The sequence below is a fragment of the Bacillus rossius genome, chromosome 1 (genome assembly GCF_032445375.1).
Source record: "Bacillus rossius redtenbacheri isolate Brsri chromosome 1, Brsri_v3, whole genome shotgun sequence".
In the NCBI taxonomy this organism is placed as follows: domain Eukaryota; kingdom Metazoa; phylum Arthropoda; class Insecta; order Phasmatodea; family Bacillidae; genus Bacillus; species Bacillus rossius.
This window is the reverse complement of record NC_086330.1, coordinates 103090896-103114323: the sequence shown is the minus strand read 5'-3', so window position 1 is coordinate 103114323 and position 23428 is coordinate 103090896. Positions and strand designations below refer to the sequence as shown.

The 23428-nt window shown below is 44.9% G+C and overlaps 1 protein-coding gene across 2 annotated transcripts in view; it reads left to right on the top strand.

The window, feature by feature from the left end:
* Window positions 1–23428, top strand: part of LOC134541112 (2-iminobutanoate/2-iminopropanoate deaminase) — a 48237-nt gene that overhangs the window by 17888 nt on the left and 6921 nt on the right. For both annotated transcript variants that reach the window (XM_063384286.1, XM_063384294.1), the window contains exons 2-3: window positions 6043–6203; window positions 13231–13299. In XM_063384286.1, the coding sequence (XP_063240356.1) occupies window positions 6043–6203; window positions 13231–13299 (230 nt within the window). The remainder of the gene's footprint in view (window positions 1–6042; window positions 6204–13230; window positions 13300–23428) is intronic.

Sequence of the window (23428 nt, the reverse complement as noted above, 5' to 3'; positions counted from 1 at the left end):
GTGCTGTACGGGGTGTTGCTCGAAAATTAAAATCTGGGATTGAAGCTGACACTTTATTCAACATATTAACATACCAGCTTCATCTCTTCATACTTTCTTTCTACCTTAAAAAAAAAGTAATAATCCAAATTTCGTGATTATGTGATGTTAAATGGTTTAGTGGCATTTGGGCAGTGCTGTACGGAGTGTTGCTCGAAAATTAAAATATGGGTGTGAAGCTGACACTACATTTAACATATTAGCATATCAGCTTCATCCCTTCGTTCTTTCTTTTTATTTCAAAAAAATTGTAATAATCCAAATTTCGTGATTATGTGATGTCAAATGGTTCAGTGGCATTTGGGCATTGCTGTACGGGGTGTTGCTCGAAAATTAAAATATGGGTGTGAAGCTGACATTTCATTCAACATATTAGCATATCAGCTTCATCCCTTCGTTCTTTCTTTCTATTTCAAAAAAATTGTTTTAATCCAAATTTCGTGATTTTGTTATGTCAAATGGTTTAGAGGCTTTTGGCTATTGCTTTACGGGGTGTGTTCACCATATTTTTTTTTTTTTGTGATTTGATATGATGTAAAATATTTATGAAAATTTATTTACGGAAATTCTGAAATTATTTTTGGACAACCTGTGTTTAAGCTACACCCACTTCTGCGCCATCCTGTACTTAAGCTCGGCCCTCTTTTGTGCTCTTCAGTGGGCTTGCTCCGCCCATTGCTGCGGCATCCTGTGATTTAGCTCCGCCTTCTGGCGCTTGGTAGTTGGAGTGGGGGAATGGAGGGGAAGCAGAATAAATCTGGGATAAAGCCAACTTCACCTCAATTGATTTTTGTATGGCTCACAAGGGATCATTATAATTGTAAATAAAATTCATGCTTAATTCTCTGTTTCTTAGCCCTACACAGTATGAGTAATTTGGGAGTCTTAAAGGCTTAAAAAAAATTTTTGTAAGATATCTAGAAATTGTGTTTTTGGGATGTTGACTATCTTGCTTGAATATCTGCAAAAGTGCATTTTTTATTTTATATAAGATTGTTATTTGTGCTAACTTGATTGTAAACGGAATGAGCATGGAAGGTACAGCTACTCCAGTCTACCAGCAGCATTTTAACCTTTGTTTATTTTATTTATTTAATATATAGCTGCAATTGGGTACAAAGTGCCCGGTGGCAAGCATTCTCCCTACTTTCCCCTCACTCTCCTTCTGAACTGGTCCACACTCCCAGCCGACACACACTCCTCCTCCAGCCTATTCCATTCCCCTACTGTCGTCACGACCATCACATTTTTTCCCCTTTCTGTTCTCCTCCTCTCTTTGAAAACCTTCCTAGTATTTTCCTTCCTACTTCTAGGCATTCCCATTTTGACTTTACCCCCCAGCTCTCCCCATCCTCCCACTCCACTCAGCACCTGGTACATCTTGACCAATCACTCCTTCTGTCTTCTATCCTTTAAGCTCTCCCATCTCATTCCTATCATCATCTCTGTGATACTGCACTCCCCCTTCCCTTCTCTGTCCGTTCTCCTCCACTTGCCCTTCACCCATCTAGCTGCTCTCCTCTGCACCCCCTCCAGCTCCCTCTCAAGAACTGCCGTGTATGGGTCCCACACTGCTGCGGCATACTCCAGCATGGGGCGGACCATAGTTTTATAGGCCTTGTCACGTATGCTGCTGCTTCCCCCCCTGAGCACTCATCCCAGCATGCCCAGGGCATGTCTGCTCTTCTTCACTACCTTGTCTACATGCTCCCCCCACCCCAGGTTACCCTGCAGCACCACCCCTAGATATTTATAGCTGTCGGCCTCACTTATCACGTCTCCCCTCTAGCGATATTCCCTCCTGACAATCTTCCTCTTCCTGGTAAACCTGACCACTTTCGTCTTTCCCACATTTATTTTCATACCATTATTTTCCACCCACTCTTCCAGCCTTTCCAGATCGTCATGTAACCCATTTCTCTCCGCATCCATGTAAACCACGCAGTCGTCTGCAAAAAGCCTAATATGCCCTTGTATCTCCTCTCCTATATCATTCATCATTATGGTGAAGAGCACACTGCCCTGTGGCACCCCTGACGTAACCCTGCCTTCCTTCCTCCGACATCTCCTCCTCCACACGTACCCTCTGTGTCCTGTTGCATATAAAGTCACCAATCCAACCCACCACCCTCCTGTCACTTATAGCTCCCTCCACTTTTTTCATCATTTTTTTGTGAGGAACTTTATCGAATGCTTTTTCAAAATCGATGAAACAGGCATCAATCTGTAGACCATTATCTGCCCCCTCCACCAGCTCCTCCAAAAGGCCAGCCAGCTGAGTTTCACATGAATATCCCCTTCGAAATCCATGCTGTCTCCTGTCAATCCACTTCCTTCCGTCCAGCTCCCCTACTACATTCCTGTGCACTAACCTCTCCATTACCTTGCCTACTGCCGACGTGATACTAACTGGTCTATAGCTGGCTGGGTCCTCTTTGCTACCCCCCTTCTTGTATATCGGTACCACCACCGCCTCCTTCCATTCTTGCGGCAACTTGCCCTCCTGCAGCGATCTACTGAATAGCAGCTCCAGGTACTTCGCCATGGCTTGCCCCCCCAGCTTTATCATCCCATTCCCTATGCCATCCTTACCTATGGCTTTCCTGCTGTCTAACCTTTTCACTACTTTCTCAATTTCTTCCTTCCTGATCTCCAGCCGTTTCTCGTGTCGCCCTGTACTATGCTCAGCATGTTTCCTTTCCCACTGTTTTCCCTTCTCGAACACTGACATGTACTGCATGGCCAACAAGTTTGCCTTTTCCTTGGATCCCACTGCAATTTCACCTTCCTGATTCCTCAAAATTGGTACCCCTGTCCCTGTGCCCTTCGTGCTTCTAACAAACCCGTATAGCTTTTGCCAGTTGCCTTTTGTCCCCTGTACCATCAGCTCCCCGAGATACTCCTTCGCCTTCTTTATCTCTCTATTCAGTTGCTTCCCTATTTCTTTTAGCTCCTCTGTTACTGTCTTCTTTCCTTTTTCCCCAGCGCATATAACAGTCTACCCTTCCTCTTTAGTTTCTGAATTTCCCTTCCATAATAAAGTGGGTCCCCTCCCACATTAATCCTCTTTTTAGGTACATATTGCTCTTGAGCATCTCCCACCACCTTTTTGAAATCCTTCCACAGTTCCTGCACATCGATGCCTATGCTCCATTGGTCGAATCTCTCTTCCAGAAACTCCTCCACCCTTGTCTGTACTGCCCTCCCATACAACCATATTTGCCTGCTGCTGCCTTTCATGACCTTCTTGTCCAGGCAAATCTCCACAACGGGAATATTGTGATCGCTTATCCCATCCACCACTTTAGAGTGAGTGACTAGCTCCTCGGGTCTTACCAGCACTACATCCAATAGTGATCCTCTAGCTCCCCCACCCATCCTAGTTTCCTCTACCACCACCTGTTGTAACCCCATGTTCACCAGTTTAGTTGTCCTCCGTTGTCCCAGTAGCCCCACCAGTTCCTTACCACACTGCCATTTGACCCCTGGAAGGTTGAGGTCACCTGCTACAACTACCATGCTGTCCTCCTTCACCCTATCAAGCCTTTCGAGTACAGCCTCCACCTCTGTACCCCCATCACCCGGCGGCCTGTACACCGCAAACAGCTGCATTTTCTATACTTGTATAATTAATTGTATAAAATAAAGAATAATATTGTAGGTGTACGTTTTGCACTCATACTGTTTAGTTGCACTGCAGATTTGCTGTAAAAAAAAGTACAAATTTCTTAATCCAGTTAAAGTTAAGTAAAATGAATATGCTTTATTGGATAACCAACCACAATCAATAGATCCTGAAAAACCCTCATTATTTCACTTAAAATAATGTTTTTATAAGGTTCAGTAATTTTATAGAGTAGCAACTTATTTGAGAAAAAATTTCTTTTTTTTTTAAGTTCTAATTTGTTTTGAGTTACCTTATTGATGTTCTTACTTCATTAATGTTTAAATTCTAAATAGGTTTCTTCTGCACTTATACGTGAATATTTTGCGAGTGAAAGATTTGTTAGGTTGGGTGAGCAACATTAAAAATAAAGTAAATTTGTGCAAAAGGTTGGTTAGAGTAGGTCAGGGACATTGAAAATGCTGTAAAATCACGATAAATTTTGGTTAGGTTATATCAGAGACATTTAAATATTTTGGGATTTAGTAAGAATAAAAAAAAATACAGTTTTTTTTTAGGAAAATTAAGGAACAGTAATGCTGAAAAAAATGTGTGTGTGTGGAGTCCATGTGCGACAGAAGTGAAACTTCTTGCTTATTAGTTATACATTTCTAATATTTTTTAATAGAACAAGAGATATTAATTGAGAATAGTAAGGATGCAGGTATGATCTCAAATGAAATAACTCTTTTTCCAAATGAATAAATAAATTGTAGATTTTTTGAATAAAAATTTGTACTAATTTTTTTCTCATACATTTAAAAAAAACTTTGATTTTAAATAATTCTTAAACTTGAAGGTTGTCGATAATGAGGTAGTTTATGCAGCTTAACTAATTGTCCAAATGCACATGTTTAGTCTGAGATAGGCTAGGTATCTGGCATGTGAAAGTGACAACATGGCATACGAATAGGACCTAGCTCAAAGATACTTTGTTGAGCCACAGTCATCCACAGCTACACTCCGATCAAGAAATATTAGTTGGACTTAACATATTTACACATTCATGGGCTCGTAACTATACCTAATATGGTGTGTGATTTAGTTAATCAAATAATAATTTGTGTGTGACAAATAATTACCCATGTCAAAATAAAGTGTGAAAAGTATTATACCAGCAGTAATATTTAGTTACACAGCTAAAACAATACTCACATAACACAGTTTAACAATACTGATTTATACAAGTAATTAAATTAATAATACATTCATGAAAGAACAAAATTTTCTTGAATATGACCCATAGCACGGTGCACAATAAGCTCTAACCCGATTGTGTTGCCCTCGGCCCAAATACTCCCTAAATTTGGGGTGGCATCAGGTGCCATGACCCGCCTATCCTGCAGTATGGTAGAGTTCAACCTGAACCGCACACCACCACGTGTAGCCTGCTCAAGGCTGCTCCAGCAATCAACGACCACGCCATTGGCCTCGCAGTGGGGATAGCGCGACATCCATCCCTAAGAAACAACCACACACATGAAAGTGTGCAAGTGCACGAGAGAGAAAAAGATCACAAGAGCACAATTATGCTGCGTCATTTCAACCTTTCCTTGCCATCTTCTCTATCAGTTCCCCCACCACATACCTAGCTATTTCCCCTCATGTGATAAGAATTTTCCTAACGCTAGAAAATTTTTACCCCTTCAGCAAAGAAGTTTCGCTTCAATAAAAAAAAATTTTCAGATATTTTTTTTAAGTGGAACATTTTGGTGAATGTTTCAGAAATGTAAAGGACAGAGAATGTGTACTTGATCAAAGAGACATAAAGAGAGCACTATGCTATATACATTGCTGGGTTCATTTCGTTCTCATTGTGTCCTCCGCAAAAAAAAAAAAATAGAACCGAGAGAGATAGATGAATGAAAGAATAAGACAGAGAGTGTGTGCATGTGCATGTTTCGGGAAAATAGATTTAGGAATCTTATAGAGTCAGCTTTGAAAGCCTTGAATTCTATATTTACTACCAGCACGCTCGAGACAGTCTTTATATTTCTCACATATATAGCGCTACTTTTTATGAATTTCATATTTTGTTCTGAGATTTGGTGTGTTCCAAATGGCAGAATTGTTTGAAAAAACAGTAACACGCACAGTTTTTCTTTATGGTGTATTTCAACAGTGAGTAATATTTATTTAGAAAATTGTCTTCTTTCTCTATCGCTCTCTGCTGTTTTACACCTTACGAGGTTTGAATTGCCAAAGAAGTTTCACTTCTATCATGTGTACTGAGTTACACACGCTCTTTTTTTTTAATTATCAAAATTTTAGTTAATTGTGAAGAGTAAGTGGTTATTAAATAATACATGTTTTAAAGTATGCATACCTGATGGTTGCAGCCAGGCGGTTCAGGTGGGCCACACCCTGTATCTGTCCGGCGTGGTCGGGAATGACAAGGACTCTGCGAAACTAGTGAGTGGCGGCGTGGTACAAGAGACGAAGCAGGCTTTTGAGAACTTGGGCAAGTTGCTGGAAGCTGGCGGCAGCAGTTTTGCCAATGGTGAGCGCAGAGTTTACCAGTCATTCACTCTTTGTTTTGTAGCATTAATATTTTTGTTTCATTTTAGTTGTAAGTTATATTGTTGTGTATTTAGTGTATAATTTTATTCCTTGGAATAACATGAAAGTTTTATCTTTCATACAAGACATTATGTTCAAGCATTTTTGTAATACAGAGATGTGAGTGAAAAAAATTCTAAAATTTGGCAATTAATTTTTTATAATTATTTTATACTTAATTTGTGTGTATTTCATGACATTTACTTTTTTCTGTACAAAATTTTGTAATATCACTAACACTACGCTTAAGTACACAAAAGTAATAACCATGGTCTTAGATCAAGGGGGGCGAGGGGCCCCAGGAATTAAGAAGCCTCTCGCTAAGGGAGCATGTGCTTTCAAAATCGTGACTGTGAAATGGTGTGGATAAACATAAACATCAAAACCATGTTTTATGGGAAACATTCTGTATATTTTAAATTTTCTGCTTATTGCATGCATTTAAGTCAACATATGGGCATTATACAACATACAAGCACCCTATCCAGAGAAGACATGTTTCGGTTAAAACCCACGCCCAAAACTCTCGGGCCGCACGGGCCCCCCATGCAAAATTCTGCGGGCCCTCCTTGAGAATCCTACAAATTTGCGCCTCTGGTAATAACCATTCTATTACATTATCCTTACTAATATTATAAATGCGAAAGTAACTCTGTCTGTCTGTCTGTCTGTCTGTCTGTCTGTCTGTTTGTTTGTTTGTTTGTTACCTTTTCCCGGCTGAACGGATCGTAATGATATTTGGCAAGGAGATAGATTATATCCTGGGGATGGACATAGGCTCTCTTTTGTCCAAAAAAAAAAATTTAAACGTGTTAAAAAATATATATCTTAATTTTATGTAATGTGTGTCATATATATACAAACTGTTAGTGTCATTCCTCTATGTCTGCCGAGCAATAGCTTTCAAGCCATTACGTTACGTTTTGCTATTGTAAGGAACTAAGTAGAGAGTAAGAAAAAAAATAAAGATCTTGACAGTTTGTAGTGTCACCATATTTGTTTCAATTTTCAATACCATTTTTTAAATTGCAGAAAAAAATCATGTTTCATAGACACATAAATAGTGAGTGTGTGTCATTTCTCTATGTCCACGAGGTCTCGCAGCGTCAATTTTCTCCTTGGGGCGAACCCGTCCGCTTAATTAAATAAACAGCTTTTATCGTTGAATGATTTCATGATTTATTTCATGAAAATCTGCTCTTATAAGAAAGTTAGTTTTATAGACATTCAATAGGTGTCTCTCTCTCTAAAGATCAATCTATGAATCGTTACAAATTTATTTCCTTTATTTTTTTAGTTTGATTTGATACAATATGATTTCACTAAAAATCAATTTCTACCCCTTCCTATTTTCATTTCCACATTACGAAGTTTCACTTCTTCCGCGCGGAGGGACTCCACGCAATATTTTTGCATGCAATTAAAAATTATTTTTTAATGATGCCAAAGAAGTATTACTTCTCATGCGCATACCTAAGTACACACACCCATTTTTTTTATTTAATTTCTTCTATATATATTTTTTCTCCCTACCTAGGGCACTCATAATTCTTTTAAATTTCACGTGCATGTTTTCAATGTCATTCAAATTGTACAATTTTTTTTTTGTCAAATTGGTCATTATTTATACTTTCTTTCATTTTGTAAACATACGTATTTTAGGTATTATGAAAAATAAAAAAAATAGTTTCACTAACATTCTTAGGTTTTTATTGTGTTGATAGTTTCAAGTTTAATATTATGTAGGTACATAAATTCTTAAACTTATAAATTTCTTCGAAATTCATTCTTAGGTTGGAAGGGCCTACTAATATTGTCTATTTTTCAATATTGTTATATTTTTTTACAGTACCTACTTATTTGCAAGGAGTTTGGTTTAGTGTTTATAATTTATCTGCTGAGCGTCAAGAGTCTTAGGGCTGCTGAGACCGAAGACCAGAAATATTTATCAATTATGTAATATATTGTTGAAAAATTTGAATTTTACTATTTCAGGAAAGTTGATTTTTTTATTAATTAGAATAGTTACGTGTAATTGCCATCTTCCTTTATTTCATATTATACATTATGTTTGGTTGAGTGTGAGATAGTTTTATTTATGTATGTTTTAATTTCATTTAATTTCTTATATATATATATATATATATATATATATATATATATATATATATATATATATTCTTACCTACCTACTTCTATTAAATTTCAGGTGGATGTTAACATTGTCATTCCAGTTGTATAAATTTTTTTGTCAAATTAGTTGTTATTTATATTTTTTGTTTCATTTAGGATTTTTTTTTTTTTTTTTTTTTCACTTAATTCAAAGATTTGTGGTGTGTACAGGGAGTGATATCTCTATTAATTTCTATACTCCTTTGGATAAACGGAATATTGCCACGACAGTTTTACATATAAAAAATCCTACAAATGTTTTAAACATTATGACAAATAAAAAATATTTTCACAAACATCCTTAGTTTTTTTTTTTTTTGGTGTGTATAGTTTGAAGTTTAATATTATGTATGTACGTAAATTCTTAAACATACAGTTATTTATTAATTTATTTAGATAATTATTCATAGGTAGGTAATAAGCTTTCTATTTGTCAATATTGTTATTATGGTAGATAGGAGTATACAGTAAATGCCTACATTCTTAAATTCCTTTATATCTCTTTCGATTTGGAGTGTTTCTGAGCCATTCGGGGTCCTCAACTTCCCCCCCCCCCTTCCCCCCAGATGCTTAAAGCCCCAAAATTTCGAAAGTTTAAAAAATTTGAAAAATCTATCTCTTTCGATTTTAAGTGTTTTAGAGCCATTCAGGGTCCTCGAACCCCCCACCACCCTCTGGGAACAAAGCCCCAAAATTTCGACAATATCAGGAATTTCAAATATCTATTCTTTCGAGATGGAGTGTTCCAAACCATTCGAGGTCCTGAACATCCACTTTCCGCAAAAGTGAAAGCCCTAAATTTTCGAAATATAAGAATATATATAATTGGATGTTGGCATGTATGACGTCAATAAACTCTTACGCCGTTTGACCGATCGCCATGAAAGTTGGCACATCGAAGTGTTTTTATCATGGAGAAGGTTTTTATGCTAACCATTTTTTTTGTAACTCGCCGCTAGATGGCGCTGTAGCGCATCAACTTCTAAACCTTTCAACCGATCGCCATGGGTAAACAGAAAACCATAGGTCACAGATACACAAACAGTATTTATGTGTCATTTCTTAATGTCCACCACACTGGACATATCGCTATCCATTGTGCTGTAACTCGCGGACAATATATCACCCGGTGTTCAACCCGGGCAAAGCCGGGTACTGCAGCTAGTAATAAATAATATTACGCCATGTCCGAAACTGACACGAGCTGACATCCCGTCGGGCAGACAGCGCCCGCCTCACTTGAGCTTCACGTTCACATACCTGCCTATCCGAGATGAGAACTGAATTACAAGTCGACCACAACCCGCTTCTTTGCAGGTTATGATTCAATTCTACTACCTACTTTATGACATATCTATACTAATATTATAAAACTGAAGAGTTTGTTTGTGTGTTTGTTTGTTTGAACGCGCTAATCTCAGGAACCACTGGTCCGATTTGAAAAATTCTTTCAGTGTTGGATAGTACATTTATCGAGGAAGGCTTTAGGCTATAATTATCAATAACATTAGGGATCCTTACTAAAAGTCCAATTTAGAATCAAATGCATTGGAGGGGGTTAGGTTAAACATTCAGTACACGTACGCAGCGTGTGTCGACAATGCCGCAGGCGCTACAAGTTTTTTTTTCCTATTGCCTATTAACATTGTTGCCACGCACTAGATGCCTTATCATTCTTAATTTTCCCATACAAGTAAAAACACCCGTGTGATATTAACAACAAAGCAATCAGTACCCTCATAAGAGTTCAATTAGTATTTAAATACTTTTTATCACTTTAAATCGCAAACCTAAACTATTGTTTTTTTTTCCTCTCTCTGTGTTTAATTTGTTTTTATTGCCCTTTTTTTCAAGTATATATATTTTACAGACTTGAAACTTCACAGTAATGTTCCTTATGTTACGCAGGATGACATTTTCCGAAAATTAGACCCCATGGGTGGTTAAAACCAGGCAACAGTGAGTACTTTGTCTGCATGAGAACAGGATTTTGCATTGTTCATGCCTTCTGCGTCTCCATGGCAACGGGCATCGCGCGGTAGTGGCGTACCCACAAGGAGGGGCATGTATAATGAGCGGCGCAAGAGTGATCTGCCTGTAGACTGCCGTAGCGAAGTACGGGTACATCAGTTGTACGTTGCGTGCACGAGTCGGGAAACCATCGGTGCTATTCATGTTCTCTCCGGTACATTATACAGCATTGTAACAATTTCCACTGATTTTTTTTTATTTTCTATTACTGTAAATGGGAGATGTGGCTTAATTTTTTTCCAGTATTAGTATAGCCGTGCGAAGCCGGGTCGGGCAGCTAGTCCTCTGTAAATTTGTTGTTGCTAAGAATTAAGATTAGAATTTAATGGTGTGGCATAATTTTTTTGTCACCCAGGTAAGAGAAGATATTTGCCTGAACTGTGAAAAGATAAACATCTTTCAGCAGTGGGCCAAGTTCAGGTTGTTTGTCACGAGGTGTATTTCTGAAGAATCTTGTTAGTGGTATTCCATTCTCATCAGATAAGTTGGTTATCATCCGTTTGTTCGGGACTTGGTTCATGTTCGCTGCAGGCTTAGACTTTGCCTCGTTAATTTTGACTTTTGCTGACTTCTGTTCTGTTACATCAGCAGGGGAGTTAGTTTAGTTTATTGTATCCATGGGAACTTTTTTGTGTTGCTAGGTTTGCTCAAAGATATTTGAAAATTACTTTTATATAAAAATACAGTAATACTTTCAGGGTCTCCACAGTTTGGAAAGTCAGGGAATTTACTTGAAAACCTGGGAAAGTCATGGAAATTCCTCAGTGATAGTAATTTGAGGGGGAAATATCATCCTCCGGTGTGCCATCACCCAGATGTTTGACACTTTTTTTTTCAAACAGTGTTTTAGATCATGGTCATACACACTGTAAAATAGTGTATGCAAGGTTGGTTCTGTTTGAACTAGTACAGCTATAGGGATGGTGAGAACTTGATTATCTTTATTTTTTTGAAGATTGGGAAATAGATAAATTATTTTTAAAAATTCATCAGGGAAATTTGTAATGCTGGTCATGGAAAGTCATGGAAAAGTTAGAGAAATGTTTCTTCATATTTGTGTGGACATTCTTTACAATTACAAGTGAGAGTCGGCATGCACCGGTAGATTGCTGTGTATTATATACCATGAAAACATATTGTATGTCAAAATTGCTGAGCCCTAATGCTTTGTGTTTGTGGCTAAATGTTTTCCACTAGATCATCACATTTTTTCTCCTTTGGCTTTATTTTGACGTCGACGTAGCTACGCCCTTCCTAAGCCCAATGTGCCTCACATCTCGCCCGACCCCTCCTCCTCCATCTCCTCCCGGTTTCAAACCTCCCGCCATCAGGAACCAGTGTGTGTGTGGTGCGTGTGTGTGTTTGCCCGCCCTGCAAGAGGCGAGTAGAGTCTGTGCCATGCACCCCTAAAATAATATTTAATTAATATAATTTGTAATTTTACTTATGCAATTATAACCCGTAGTGTCTGTTTTTTTTTCAGCTTAAGTAAGGATGGGGTAGCGCCCTATGCGGCCGTTGCCAGAACTAGCCCTGGCGCGGGCCTGCCTCATTTAAACTTAAACAAATATTAAACAGCTTTTTAATTAATGTTTTATCCGGGTAACCTGTATAATTTTTAGGTAACTAGTTGTAAAAGGTTTGTTCTTTTACATGTTCTCTTACACAGTATTCAGCTACTAACGGTAAAGAGGAAGCTTCCTGCCACCATGACACCCTGGCAAAACCCCAGTCTCTCTTGATCGCCACCTGGAGTAGGATGTAGCCGCTACACCTCGTGGACTTCAACTGTTTCATCTCTGATCCGTTAACATTCATCTGGTATTAATTAATTCTTCAACCTTTTATTTTGCTTTGGGGCCTACTCTGAAACGTAGACTATTTTAATAATCCTTTAAGTCCCTAGGCGGACCTTTCGAACCAGATAATGATTATAACTACTAGGTCAGGACTGGGGTATCCTGGCCCGCCCTAAGCTGATTTCTTTGCTGTTGGCACTTTGTGAATGTGATATTGCGAGATGCGAGGGTGATTCATGTGTAGAATGGGGAGTCAATAAAACCTGTTCAAACTGTGACACGTGTTCTTTACGCCGAGGCTGAGGTGTGTGGGCCGCCTGGAGATCCCAGACAACCATCCTTCGGTAAGATTACAGCGTGCCAGACGCTTAGAGCGGGCTGGCAGGTTGTATTTCGTTGTATAGGGGGTTGCGAGCCTCGTCGCACTTGGGCTATGTCATGGCCCTGAGAGGGAATAGCTGGGTCCACGTGCCCTTAAACCACGTGGTGGCGCCCATATCCGGTAGAACTACACACATAGCTGTTTCCAACCCCAGTGCGACACCAATTTTGAAAAAAATTAATCCATGGAGCAGGCACTACTTACAAATGATTCAGTATGCTGCTCTGTAGAATTAATATAAACAAAAACAATAATGGTTGAAACATTAAAGGCCTGAAGACTGTCAACTTTCACACCTGCATTGTGTAATGTTTGGCAGATGTGCATTGTTTTACAGATATTAAGCATTATCACTGCACACAGTTCTAATCTAATTTGAACCATTTGACTGGTTCTCTTCCTGATAAAACATGTTTTGCTGATGATGCGAGTGTTATATTGTTACGCACATTTAATTGGTCTTTTACTGTGTAGTCTTAAAATCAACCTAGGTTGTCTGAAGTTTCACAAACCCTTGTAAATTAGCAACATGTTTTTTGTTCTACATTACATATATTTATATAATTTTTTTATTTGATTTTCAGTTGTGAAAACTACTGTTCTTCTGAAGGATATCAACAACTTTAAGGCTGTGAATGATATATACCAGGAACGTAAGTAGTCTTTGATACACATTTTTACAGTAATAATTACAATGCATATTTTTGTATGTAGACGCATATGTACCATAAATAATCTGATGCATATATGTAATTTCTTTATATTGTTACAATTGATTAAAATGAATAAGAAAATAATAAATTGTCGTGGGAAACTACTGGGTTTGTAAAGGATAGTCCAATTAAGATTTTCTACACAGTTTTATTGATTGCCACTACTTACTTCACTAACAAATAATCTTCTACAAATGCCTAAAAATCAATTAAACCTAAAGAAATGTCTATTCCACAGTCACTCAGTTTTTACACACCGCACACCTCGCTGGGCCGCACCTCTGGCGCAACTTTTGGCGCAACACCCCTCGTGGACCTCCGTCACGTGACTCTGCCACCGCCGTCGCACTACCCTTCGCCGAGATCCGCTTGGAACTCCGCCGCATCCGCGACACTATCGCCCGGAACTGAACTCTCCGCCCTGGAACCTTCGTCCAGAGACTTCGCCTCTTCGCCGCACGCGCGGCACTATTGCCCGGAAACTCTGCCGCTGTAAAACTCCTGACTCCTCACTCACTGACTCCACTCCACTGACTGACTCGGAGGCCGGCATCCTGGGCTTATTAATCACAGGCGCCACTTCTAGAATTCACGAGTGCGGCTGGGGCCAATAGCGTCATTCCGCGCCGACCCGACACGAGAAATCTCTAGACACGCGTCGGCAGCTTCCAGTTGGCGTGCGGGACTCCCCAGCTGTCAGGTGTCAGATGTCAGATGTCAAGCTAACAGCGCCGCGCGGGGAGCCGGGGGGAAGGAGGGAGGAAGCGACAATCCTTGTTATCTACCAGGAGCGCGCGCGGCACGTCTCTCTTTGCGGCGGCCACGTGACATCAGTGGCAGTGTGGGGCTGCCAGCCAGCTCCGAACCTGCACGTGCCGCGGCCCTGCTTGCATTCATAACAATATATTTATAATTTGTGTTGTAATTTTCTTTGAATTTAATATTGTTAATATAACATTACTATTTGTGAGAAATTTTATGTTATGTTTTTATATGTATAAAATATTAACATGATTTTTAAATCAGTTTTTTTTATACATTTGAAATTTTAAATGCTTATGTTTCTGGTTTTTACCAACGACCTTGAGATATATAGACTGCTATCTTTGATTCCAATTGAACCATCGCCAGGAGCCATGTTGATGACACAGTTTGAAAGTTTGGTGGGCCTTGTTTTCTGAATAAAGTAATATTTTTTTTTGCATCTTTACATGTTTTCTAATCATTCTCTAAGAGGGGAATATGATAACCTTAAATAGTTAATGATTTTAACAAGTGATTAGGTTAGGTACATTAAGAAATATTCTGAAATCATGCGCACGGTAGATTAGGTTATGTCAGTCATATTAATAGTAGGCCTACTGTGATATTGTTTAAACTGTTGGTTGGATTTGATTAGCATATTAAAAATACTTCGTAAGTGTGTGAATTATTGATTTTGTTAGGTTAGCTACACTAAGAACATTATAATGTAGTAAGGCTGGTTGGTTAGGTTAAGGTTGCCACATTTTAAATTATTTCCTATTTAACCATTCTAATGATTTTACATGTTTTTAATGTAGCATACCTAACCTAACCAATGACTCACATTACTTTATGATATTTTTAATGTAGCTAATTATATACATTCACCATTCCTAATATTTTGAAGTATTTTAATGTAGATAACCTACAAAACAACTAGTATTCTCACAATATCACAACTTCATTTTTTTTTCTTTAGAAAATTGTATTCCTTCAGAATTACTAAAGGCAGTCTCAGTCTTTTATTCTGATATGAATTATTTTTGTTTATGTGGCTGAAATCACAAATTTTTATTAACAGGGATAAATCATACACCATAAGTAATTAATATGTTATAGTAACATTTTTCAGCTGTTTTATTAAGAAGCAAACAATGTAATGTGGCCTTTTACATATGACAAGTTTAAAAGTAGACAGTAATTATAACTATAATTATTTAATTTTCTTATAATATGTAGTTTAAGCTTAGTTTAGGTTTGTTATTAAATGTTCTGACAAGTTAGGTGGTAGCGAGGTGGTGTACTCACGCTAGTGTTAAAAAAATGGTGATTTACGACAAATTGTGTTCTAGTATCGAAAATTGCATTTTCTTTTTTACAATAACAATGAGCTGAACCATATATAGCTTTTAATAATTAAAACACTTAAGAGGTCATTTTCTTCAGCAGGTTTTGTTCAGAAAAAAATTTAAATATAAAAATTAATATTGCATTATTGAGTTTCTCGTTTTCATTTGATGATACTATCAAATTGCATTGTGATATTATTTTAAGTAGATTACTGGTCGTTGACCATTTTGACTAGTAGATTGAAAATACTTTACCAATTTAGTTTTCAAGGTGAGAAGTACTCAAAAATACCCTTTAAAAAAAAAATAAAAAATTTGTAGGAAATTAATGCATTTACTTGTTGATTTTATTTTCGCAAGGAACGTGAACATCCTTATTAAATTTCAATGTAATTGTTGAAATTAGTGACTTATGAGAAATCCGTAAATTTTAATTTAAGTAAAAAGATTGTGTTAGTCAGGTAAGTACTGTGAATAATACTTGAATTACTATTTCATCAGAATTTTATGCATTATTAATGTAACTTAAATAACCAATCATTTACTTTAGTTATAATTCATATTATTTTCTAGAAGTTACTAATCTCTAGAATTACTGGTTCAGCCTTCAAGTCATTTAGGTACATAGAGCCTTATTTTAGGGTTGGTTTTTCGAGGTGGAGAGTCAAAAATGTTTTCTTTAACTGCTATAAATTCTAATTTTCTTGAAAAATAGGTGAATATAAATATGTTACTTAAATCTCTAAATGGAGAAGGGACTTGAAGACAATACAGTAAATTTAAAAAGTAGAGGCTCTTGGGAAATGGCAAATAACAACATAGGTTTTAAAGCTATTAAGAATTAAATTTTTTCAAATATATTCATTATGTAATGCCGTCGTCCGGGGTCTCGGGCTCGAGTCCCGGTGTGGCTCCTAGTGGGAAAAGGCGGTTCTTGATCTGTGTTGTCCGGGTGGGCGCCAGACTAGCTCGTTTCTAGTCGTGAATTTGGGGTCGTGGATGTATGTGCCCCTGCGTGGCCCACTAGGGCCGGCGGCGGTGTTGCGTGAGATGATTTTAAATAAGAGGCGTGGAGTTGAGGTGGTGGTGTCGTACCTTTTATTCATAGGAACGAGTCGTACACAATACAACACTCTACAGAGGTCCCCGGGGGGGGGGGTTTTCTCGTTATTCCGTGGCGCCGTATTGTTTGTGTTCCGCGTTACGTGGCCTCGGACGCTGTTACGTCTCAGACGTCTCACTGGGTACGCAGGTAACGTAATTTCGTAACACAAAGGCAGGACACAAAATACACTGAATTAAGGGGGCGCGCACAGGTTACGTGGCACTCGTTACTCGGGTAACGTAAGTTAGCAATACAAAGTACGGGATACAAAAATACACTGAATTAAGGGGGTGTGCACAAGTTACGTGGCACTCGTTACTCGGGTAACGTAAGTTAGCAATACAAATTACGGGATACAAAAATACACTGGATTAAGGGGGCGCGCACAAGTTACGTGGCACTCGTTACTCGGGTAACGTAAGTTAGCAATGCAAAATACGGGATACAAAAATACACTGAATTAAGGGGGCGGGTGATTGGAGACGGCCAATCCCGTATGCAAATGTTTCGGCGCGGGTGTTGTGCCCACTGTGGTGAAACACGCACCGCAATTAAGTTTGTCCAAGTTCCCTTGCGGGTTTGTGGTCAGCGCCGTGCGCGTGACCTTAAATAAAGTTCTGTAAGTTGCGGGAGACGGCCCGTGCCGTATACTGAAGAACAGCCCCGCTGACCAAGTGTGGTGCGGGGTGTCTTTAAATTGATGCGGCCGGATTAGGTCCTAGACCGAAAAAAGGGACCGGGTACTCACGGAGAGGTTAAGTAATAAAAGGGGTTCTGTTAATTAGTGACTATATTTACCGGACGTTACTTTCGCTGTAGACAAAGGATGTTGCCTCTCCGTGGGACGTAGGTCCGCCCCGGTCCGTGAGCTGCGCTGAACTGCCGAACTGGCATGGCGTCCGAGGGAGGCTCGGCCTCTCTCGCGCCAGGCGTGACCTCATTACGCTAGACTCCAAACGGGTGTGTCTAGAAGAGATTTTATTGTCGCTAAAATCCTAATTTAATGTTTCAGGAGGAATGGGTACGGTTCTTCTCTTGTCTACTCAGGTTTCCGCGGTTTTGCCTTTAATTGCTGTTCGGCTCGCCTGACTCGGGTGGGCCATGGCCAGGGGTGTGTTCCATTAGCGGGAGCGTATACTGGCGGGTGCAGGTCGGGCTCTGGGGTGGTCGTCGGCCAGACGACGTCAAACGCCCCCCCCCCCTGTGAAGCCCGACATTGCGCCGCTTATGGTCCCGCTAACATGGGGCCACCCCTAGCTCCGGCCGCTCCATCCCGGCGTGGTTCGCGGCTCAGCAGCTGGTTGGCTCCGCGTACTGGACCTGGTGATCGTAGCCGACTGGGTCAGCGTGCGCGCCGCCCCGGTTGCCGTCGTGGCAGGCGTGCCGGGGGCGGCGTCGCGGCGCCTGTGCGGGGTCAGCGGCTGATAGGGTCAGCGCACTGGACCTGGTGATCGTGGCCGACTGGGCCAACGTGCGCGCCGCCCCGGTTGCCGTCGTGGCAGGCGTGCCGGGGGCGGCGTCGCAGCGCCTGTGCGGGGTCTGCGGCTGATAGGGTCAGCGCACTGGACCTGGTGATCGTGGCCGACTGGGCCAGCGTGCGCGCCGCCCCGGTTGCCGTCGTGGCAGACGTGCCGGGGGCGGCGTCGTGGCGCCTGGGCGGGGTCAGCGGCTGGTAGGGCCAGCGCACTGGACCTGGTGATCGTGGCCGACTGGGCCAGCGTGCGCGCTGCCCCGGTTGCCGTCGTGGCAGGCGTGCCGGGGGCGGCGTCGCGGCGCCTCCTAGCTCCGGCAACAGCTCCACCCGGGTGGTGCTCGCGGTGGCCGCAGTTGGTAGGGCCCGAGCACCTGTCCCGGGTCGTCCCACGCCGAACATCCGGGGGTCGACTCGTCGAGGTGGCCTTGCGGCTGACAGGCTCTGCGCCCTGTTCCCAGGTCGTAGTCGGCCAGGCGAACTGGAGGTCTGTGGGCCCGTCGGGGTCGTTCCGCGGGCTCGCTGGCGGGTTCGCTTGTCCCCAGTCGATGTCCCGGTCCGCGGAGGTCCTCCTTCGCCGGCGGTTGACAGTTCGTGGACTGGTACGGAGTCCGTTCCCGTTCGGGTATGGCGGCTGATGCTGAGGCGGTGATCTCCGGGTCGGTCTCTCCGGGTTGCGTGACGATCGGCGTTGGCCCGTCGTCGTTGCACGCATCGGATTGACCTATGCTGTGCGACAGCTCGGCGATCTCCACGGCCTCTGCTTCATCGCCCCGTGGGTAGTATTGCGGTGGGGGGCTCTCGTACACCCCGCTCCCCTCCCAGGGTACCACTGCCGTCTCTGGTGCGTCCTCGTGGACCTCTTCCGGTTCGTCTGGCACGTCGTGGGCGGGGTCGCCCCCGGTGTCCCCCGTGGCCGTGCTAAGGGCGTAATCGTCGAGGTACGTGGGCGGGCGCCGCCACAGCCGTGGTCGTGGCCTCGCCTCGTCGTCTGATGCGGCCTCTGCGGGTGATGTCCCGGGCGTGTCCGCGGGTTCGTCGTGGGGCCTGTTGGACGTGGTGTTCGTGAACACCAGGGTGCGGTATGGGCGTGGTTCGGGTCGGCTTCTAGCGGGGGTCGCTTCTGGCGAGTCGTCCTCTTCCTGGACGGCGTCGCTCTCCGGCGTACGGCGTCCGTTTTCGTCCAGAGTGGGGGGTCCTTCGTCTCCGTCTGGGTTCCTCTCCCCAGGTAGGGCTGTGAGCCGGATGTCGTCCCTGTGCACCTTCTTCAGGCGCCGTCCCTCCGTGCGGACTAAGTACGTCGTCCTGCCTAGTCGTCGCCGTACCGTGTATGGCCGTACACAGAAGAGGGCGTCAGCCACGTGTAGGTCCCACTGCGTGTGGTCCGCCCCCAGCCGGATCCGGAGCTGTGCCTTCAGTTCCTGGTTCCGGCGCTCTGTCGGGTTCGCTCTCGGATGGTAGGCGGGCGTCGTGTGGTGCTCGATCTGGTGTTCGTCGCACCAGCCCTTCCAATGTCGCCCCAGGAACTGACTGGCGTTGTCCATCAACACCGACTGGGGGTATCCCCAACGTGACAGGAATTCCCTGGTCAGCAGGCTGATGATGGTAGGTGTGCGCACGTTCCCGCATGGATACGCCTCCGTCCACCACGTGAAGAGGTCCGTCACGACGAGGAGGAAGCGTTTGCCGCGCGGCGTAAGGGGGTAGGGGCCCATCACGTCTAAGGCTATCGTTTGGAAGGCGGTGGTGGGTTCCCTGGGTCGTTGTTGCTCCTCGCCGTCACGCCGCCTCGCTTTCCTCGCCTGACAGATCTCGCATTCGCGCACGTACGTACGTACGTCGTACGTGATGCGGGGCCAGTGGTAGTGTCGGGTGACTTCTCGTCGTGTCTGATCGGTCCCCGGGTGTCCAGCGAGGTCGTGGTCGTGGAAGAATCGAAGGACCGCTTCTCGGGCTTCCGTCGGGACGTAGGTCCTCCAGTCCTCCTGGTGTCCGGGTGTGTGAGTCTGAATCAGGCCGTCTTGCACGCGCCACGCCTCATGTCCGGCGGTCGCTTGCTGGCGGCGTCTTGCCGCGTCTATTGACGTTTCCTGTGCTCGACGTACCCGGTCCTGGACGTCGGCCACGGTGTTGGGTGGGTCTTCGTCCCCGTCCGCGTCGGCCGTGATGCGCGCGCATGCCGAGTCGTGCGATGCGTGTCCGTGTGGTGTGTCCGGGGGTAGAATCTCCTCCCATTCGTCCTCGTCCGTCAGCTCTGTTCGGGCATCGGGTTCCCGCGACAGTAAGTCGGGGAGCTGGTTCTCTGTGCCGGGAACGTGTTCGACGTCGAAGTCGAACGACTGGAGGAATAGCGCCCATCGTATGAGTTTGCCTTTCCGCCCCTGCATCGTACGCAGCCAGGTGAGGCAGCTGTTGTCCGTCCTCAGTGTGAAGCACTTCCCCTCCAGGTGGGGCCGGTACTTTTTCATGGCCCAGACCACGGCTAGGCACTCTTGCTCGTTGCTGTGATACCGGCGTTCGGCCGGTCCGAGCTTCGCGCTAGCGTAGTCGATGACCTCGCAAACCCCGTTCGGGTCCGTGTGGAAAAGCACCGCGCCCACACCGAGTGCGCTGGCATCGGTCTGGAGGTAGAGGCGGCGTCCGGGGTCGACTCGTGTGAGGGTGTGACAGCGAGTGAAGGCGGCTTTTATTTCTTCAAAGGCGCGTTGTGCGGGTTCGCCCCAATGGTACCGTGCCCGTGGTGACAGGAGGTCGGTCAGCGGTGCGATGGTCCGGGAGAAGTCGGGAATGTACCCCCTGAGCCAGTTCACTAGGCCGATAAACCGTTGGAGTTGCTTCCTCGTCCGCGGTGGTGCCGCTTCAGCGATCTTGCGCAAGTGAACGGGTTGGGGTCGGTTGCCAGCCGCGCTTACTAGGTGGCCCAGGAATTCGACCTCCTGGGTCCCTATATGACACTTGTGGTGTGCGGCCGTGAGATGGTGTGTGGCCAAGCGTTCTAGGACCAGCGCCAGGTGTCTGGCGTGGTCCTCCCACGTCTCGGAGAAGACGATCACGTCGTCGAGGTACGCGATCGCAAACCGGCCCAGGTACCCCTCCAACACTCGGGTCATCATTCCCTGGAACGTGGCCGGTGCGCACTTCAGCCCAAAAGGCATGGCGCGAAATTGAAACTTCCGCCCGTCTGGTATCGTGAACGCGGTTTTCCCCCTGTCTTCCGCTCGTATGGGCACTTGCCAATACCCAGCCTTCAGGTCGAGCGTACTGAAGACTTTCGCGCGGCCGAGTCCGGCTACGGCGGCGTCTACGCTGATTTGAGGTGGTGGTGAGCTAATCGTGATCGCGTTTAGCGGCCGAAAATCGACGCAGAAGCGTAGTGAACCGTCTTTCTTTGGGGCAAATACGACGCAAGCATTGTAATGACTGTTGGACGGTTCGACTACCCCGTCGCGAAGCATGTCCGCCACCTGCTCCCGGATGGCCCTCTGCTCCCGGAACCCGTAGCCTCTCGGGGCCTCGTGTACTGGGTTGTCGTGGGTGGTCGGGATGTGGTGTTCGGTGATGGTGGTGCGCTTCAGTGGGTCGGCTACCGCGAAGACGTCCTGTCTTTCTGCCAACACGCGTTCCACTGCTGCTCGGTACTCGTGGGGAACGTTGTGGCGGAACTGGTCTAAGGTTACCTTCTCCCCCTGACTCTCGGGGATAGTGCCTATGGCGTACACCGTGAGCCGCTCGCGGGTGCCAATGTAAACTCGTCTGGGTTTCATTTCGATCACCGCATCTTGTCTCGCTAACCATGGTTGGCCTAGTACTATCCCTTCGTGTAAGTCCTCTACTACCAGGGCGGTTACCGTGGTGACGTCGTCCCGAATGCGTACCTCGAGTTCGGCTTGCTCCACTGTCCTTCCCGGTTGTGTGCTGGTTGCTAACCGCAATTCGGCTTGGTGGGGCTGCAGCGCGCCGGGGGGTACCAGGTGGGGGGCCACGAACACGTGGCTCGCGCCCGTGTCTACCAGGGCCGCCGTGGGTCGTCCGTTGACTTCCACTGGGATGCGGAGTAGGCCGTCGCGTGGGCGGACTAGCTGGTTTAGCTGCGGTGTGGCTGTTTCCGCGGCGGGTGTGGGTTGGCTCGGGTTGCTCGGAGGCGCGGGTTTTACCGCCGCGCCCCCGGGTGGGCGTTTCCCGACGTGTTGGTGACGGGTGGTGTTTGCCGGCATGGGCAGTCGACATGCCAGTGGCGGGTACCTGCGGGGCAGCCCAACTGGCATCGCGGTAGTGGGGGTTCCTGTTGTGTCGATGTCCCATCGGGCCTACCAGGTGGTGGTGCGTCCTCGATGCCTCGTCGCGGGCGGTCGGGTGGGTAGCCCCCTGCTTCCCGGTTCTGGACGCTGGCTATTCTTTGACCCATTGGGCGTCTGGCCAGGTCCCGGTCGGTGTTCGGGGGGTCGTAGTGCCGCAGTCCCCGGATGTTCCGTTCCGTGTCTATGGCTTGTCGGACGTAGTCCTCGACTTCCTCTGTGCGGTAACACCGCATGAACGGTTGCAGTTCGTTGTGTAGGAGGGTGGTAATGGTTGCGAGCGCAGTGGTTGGCGCGGCGCCAGGTGCTACTCGATTGAACAGCTGCATTTTCTTGGCCAGAAACTGCTCGACGGGTTCGCCGTCTCGTTGGCGTTTGCCATAGAACTGTGTCGTGCATTGGACCAGTGCGTGTTCCGTGTCAAATCGGCGGTTGAATGACGTGGCAAACTCCTCCCAGGGCATGCAGAAGCGTCCCCAAATGTTCCACCATTGGCGGGCGGTCCCCTTCAGCTGTTCGCTCGCTCGCCCCGACCATTCATCGGTCGGTATTCCGGACCGTGCCAGTCTGACCTCGCAGTGTGTTAGGAAGTCTCTGGGTACTTCGTGCCCTATTCCGCTGAACTCGGGTAGTGCTAACTTCCCTGTGTAGCACGGGTTGCGTGTATGCATCCCCGTGTTTGGTCCGGTGATTGCGCTTGGTGGTGGGATGTATTTGGGTACCAGATTGGTCCGGGCACTCGTGAGGCCCATATTCGGTAGCATGCCTCCTAGTGTGACATTAGCTGGTGCCTCCGTCTTGAGCGGTGCCCATGACCACGGTAATTGGGTGTGCGGCTCGCAGAGTAACGTCTCGCTCCAGGGCTTGCCCCAGGTACGGTCGGTGACGTTGTCCCGGGTGTTCGTGCATTGGCATGTCCTATACCACGGCAGTGATCCCGTCAATAGGTCTATTTCCCTTGGTAATAGGCAACGCGTGCACACGAGGTCTGTAGGTGGTGACTGCATGTTGAGCCGTATGTTGTACGTTCGAGTTCGCCATTTGCGACGGGCTGTTTGTAGTCTGTGCGCGTGTTGTAGCGCGCGGGTTTGAGATCGGCGGCGGG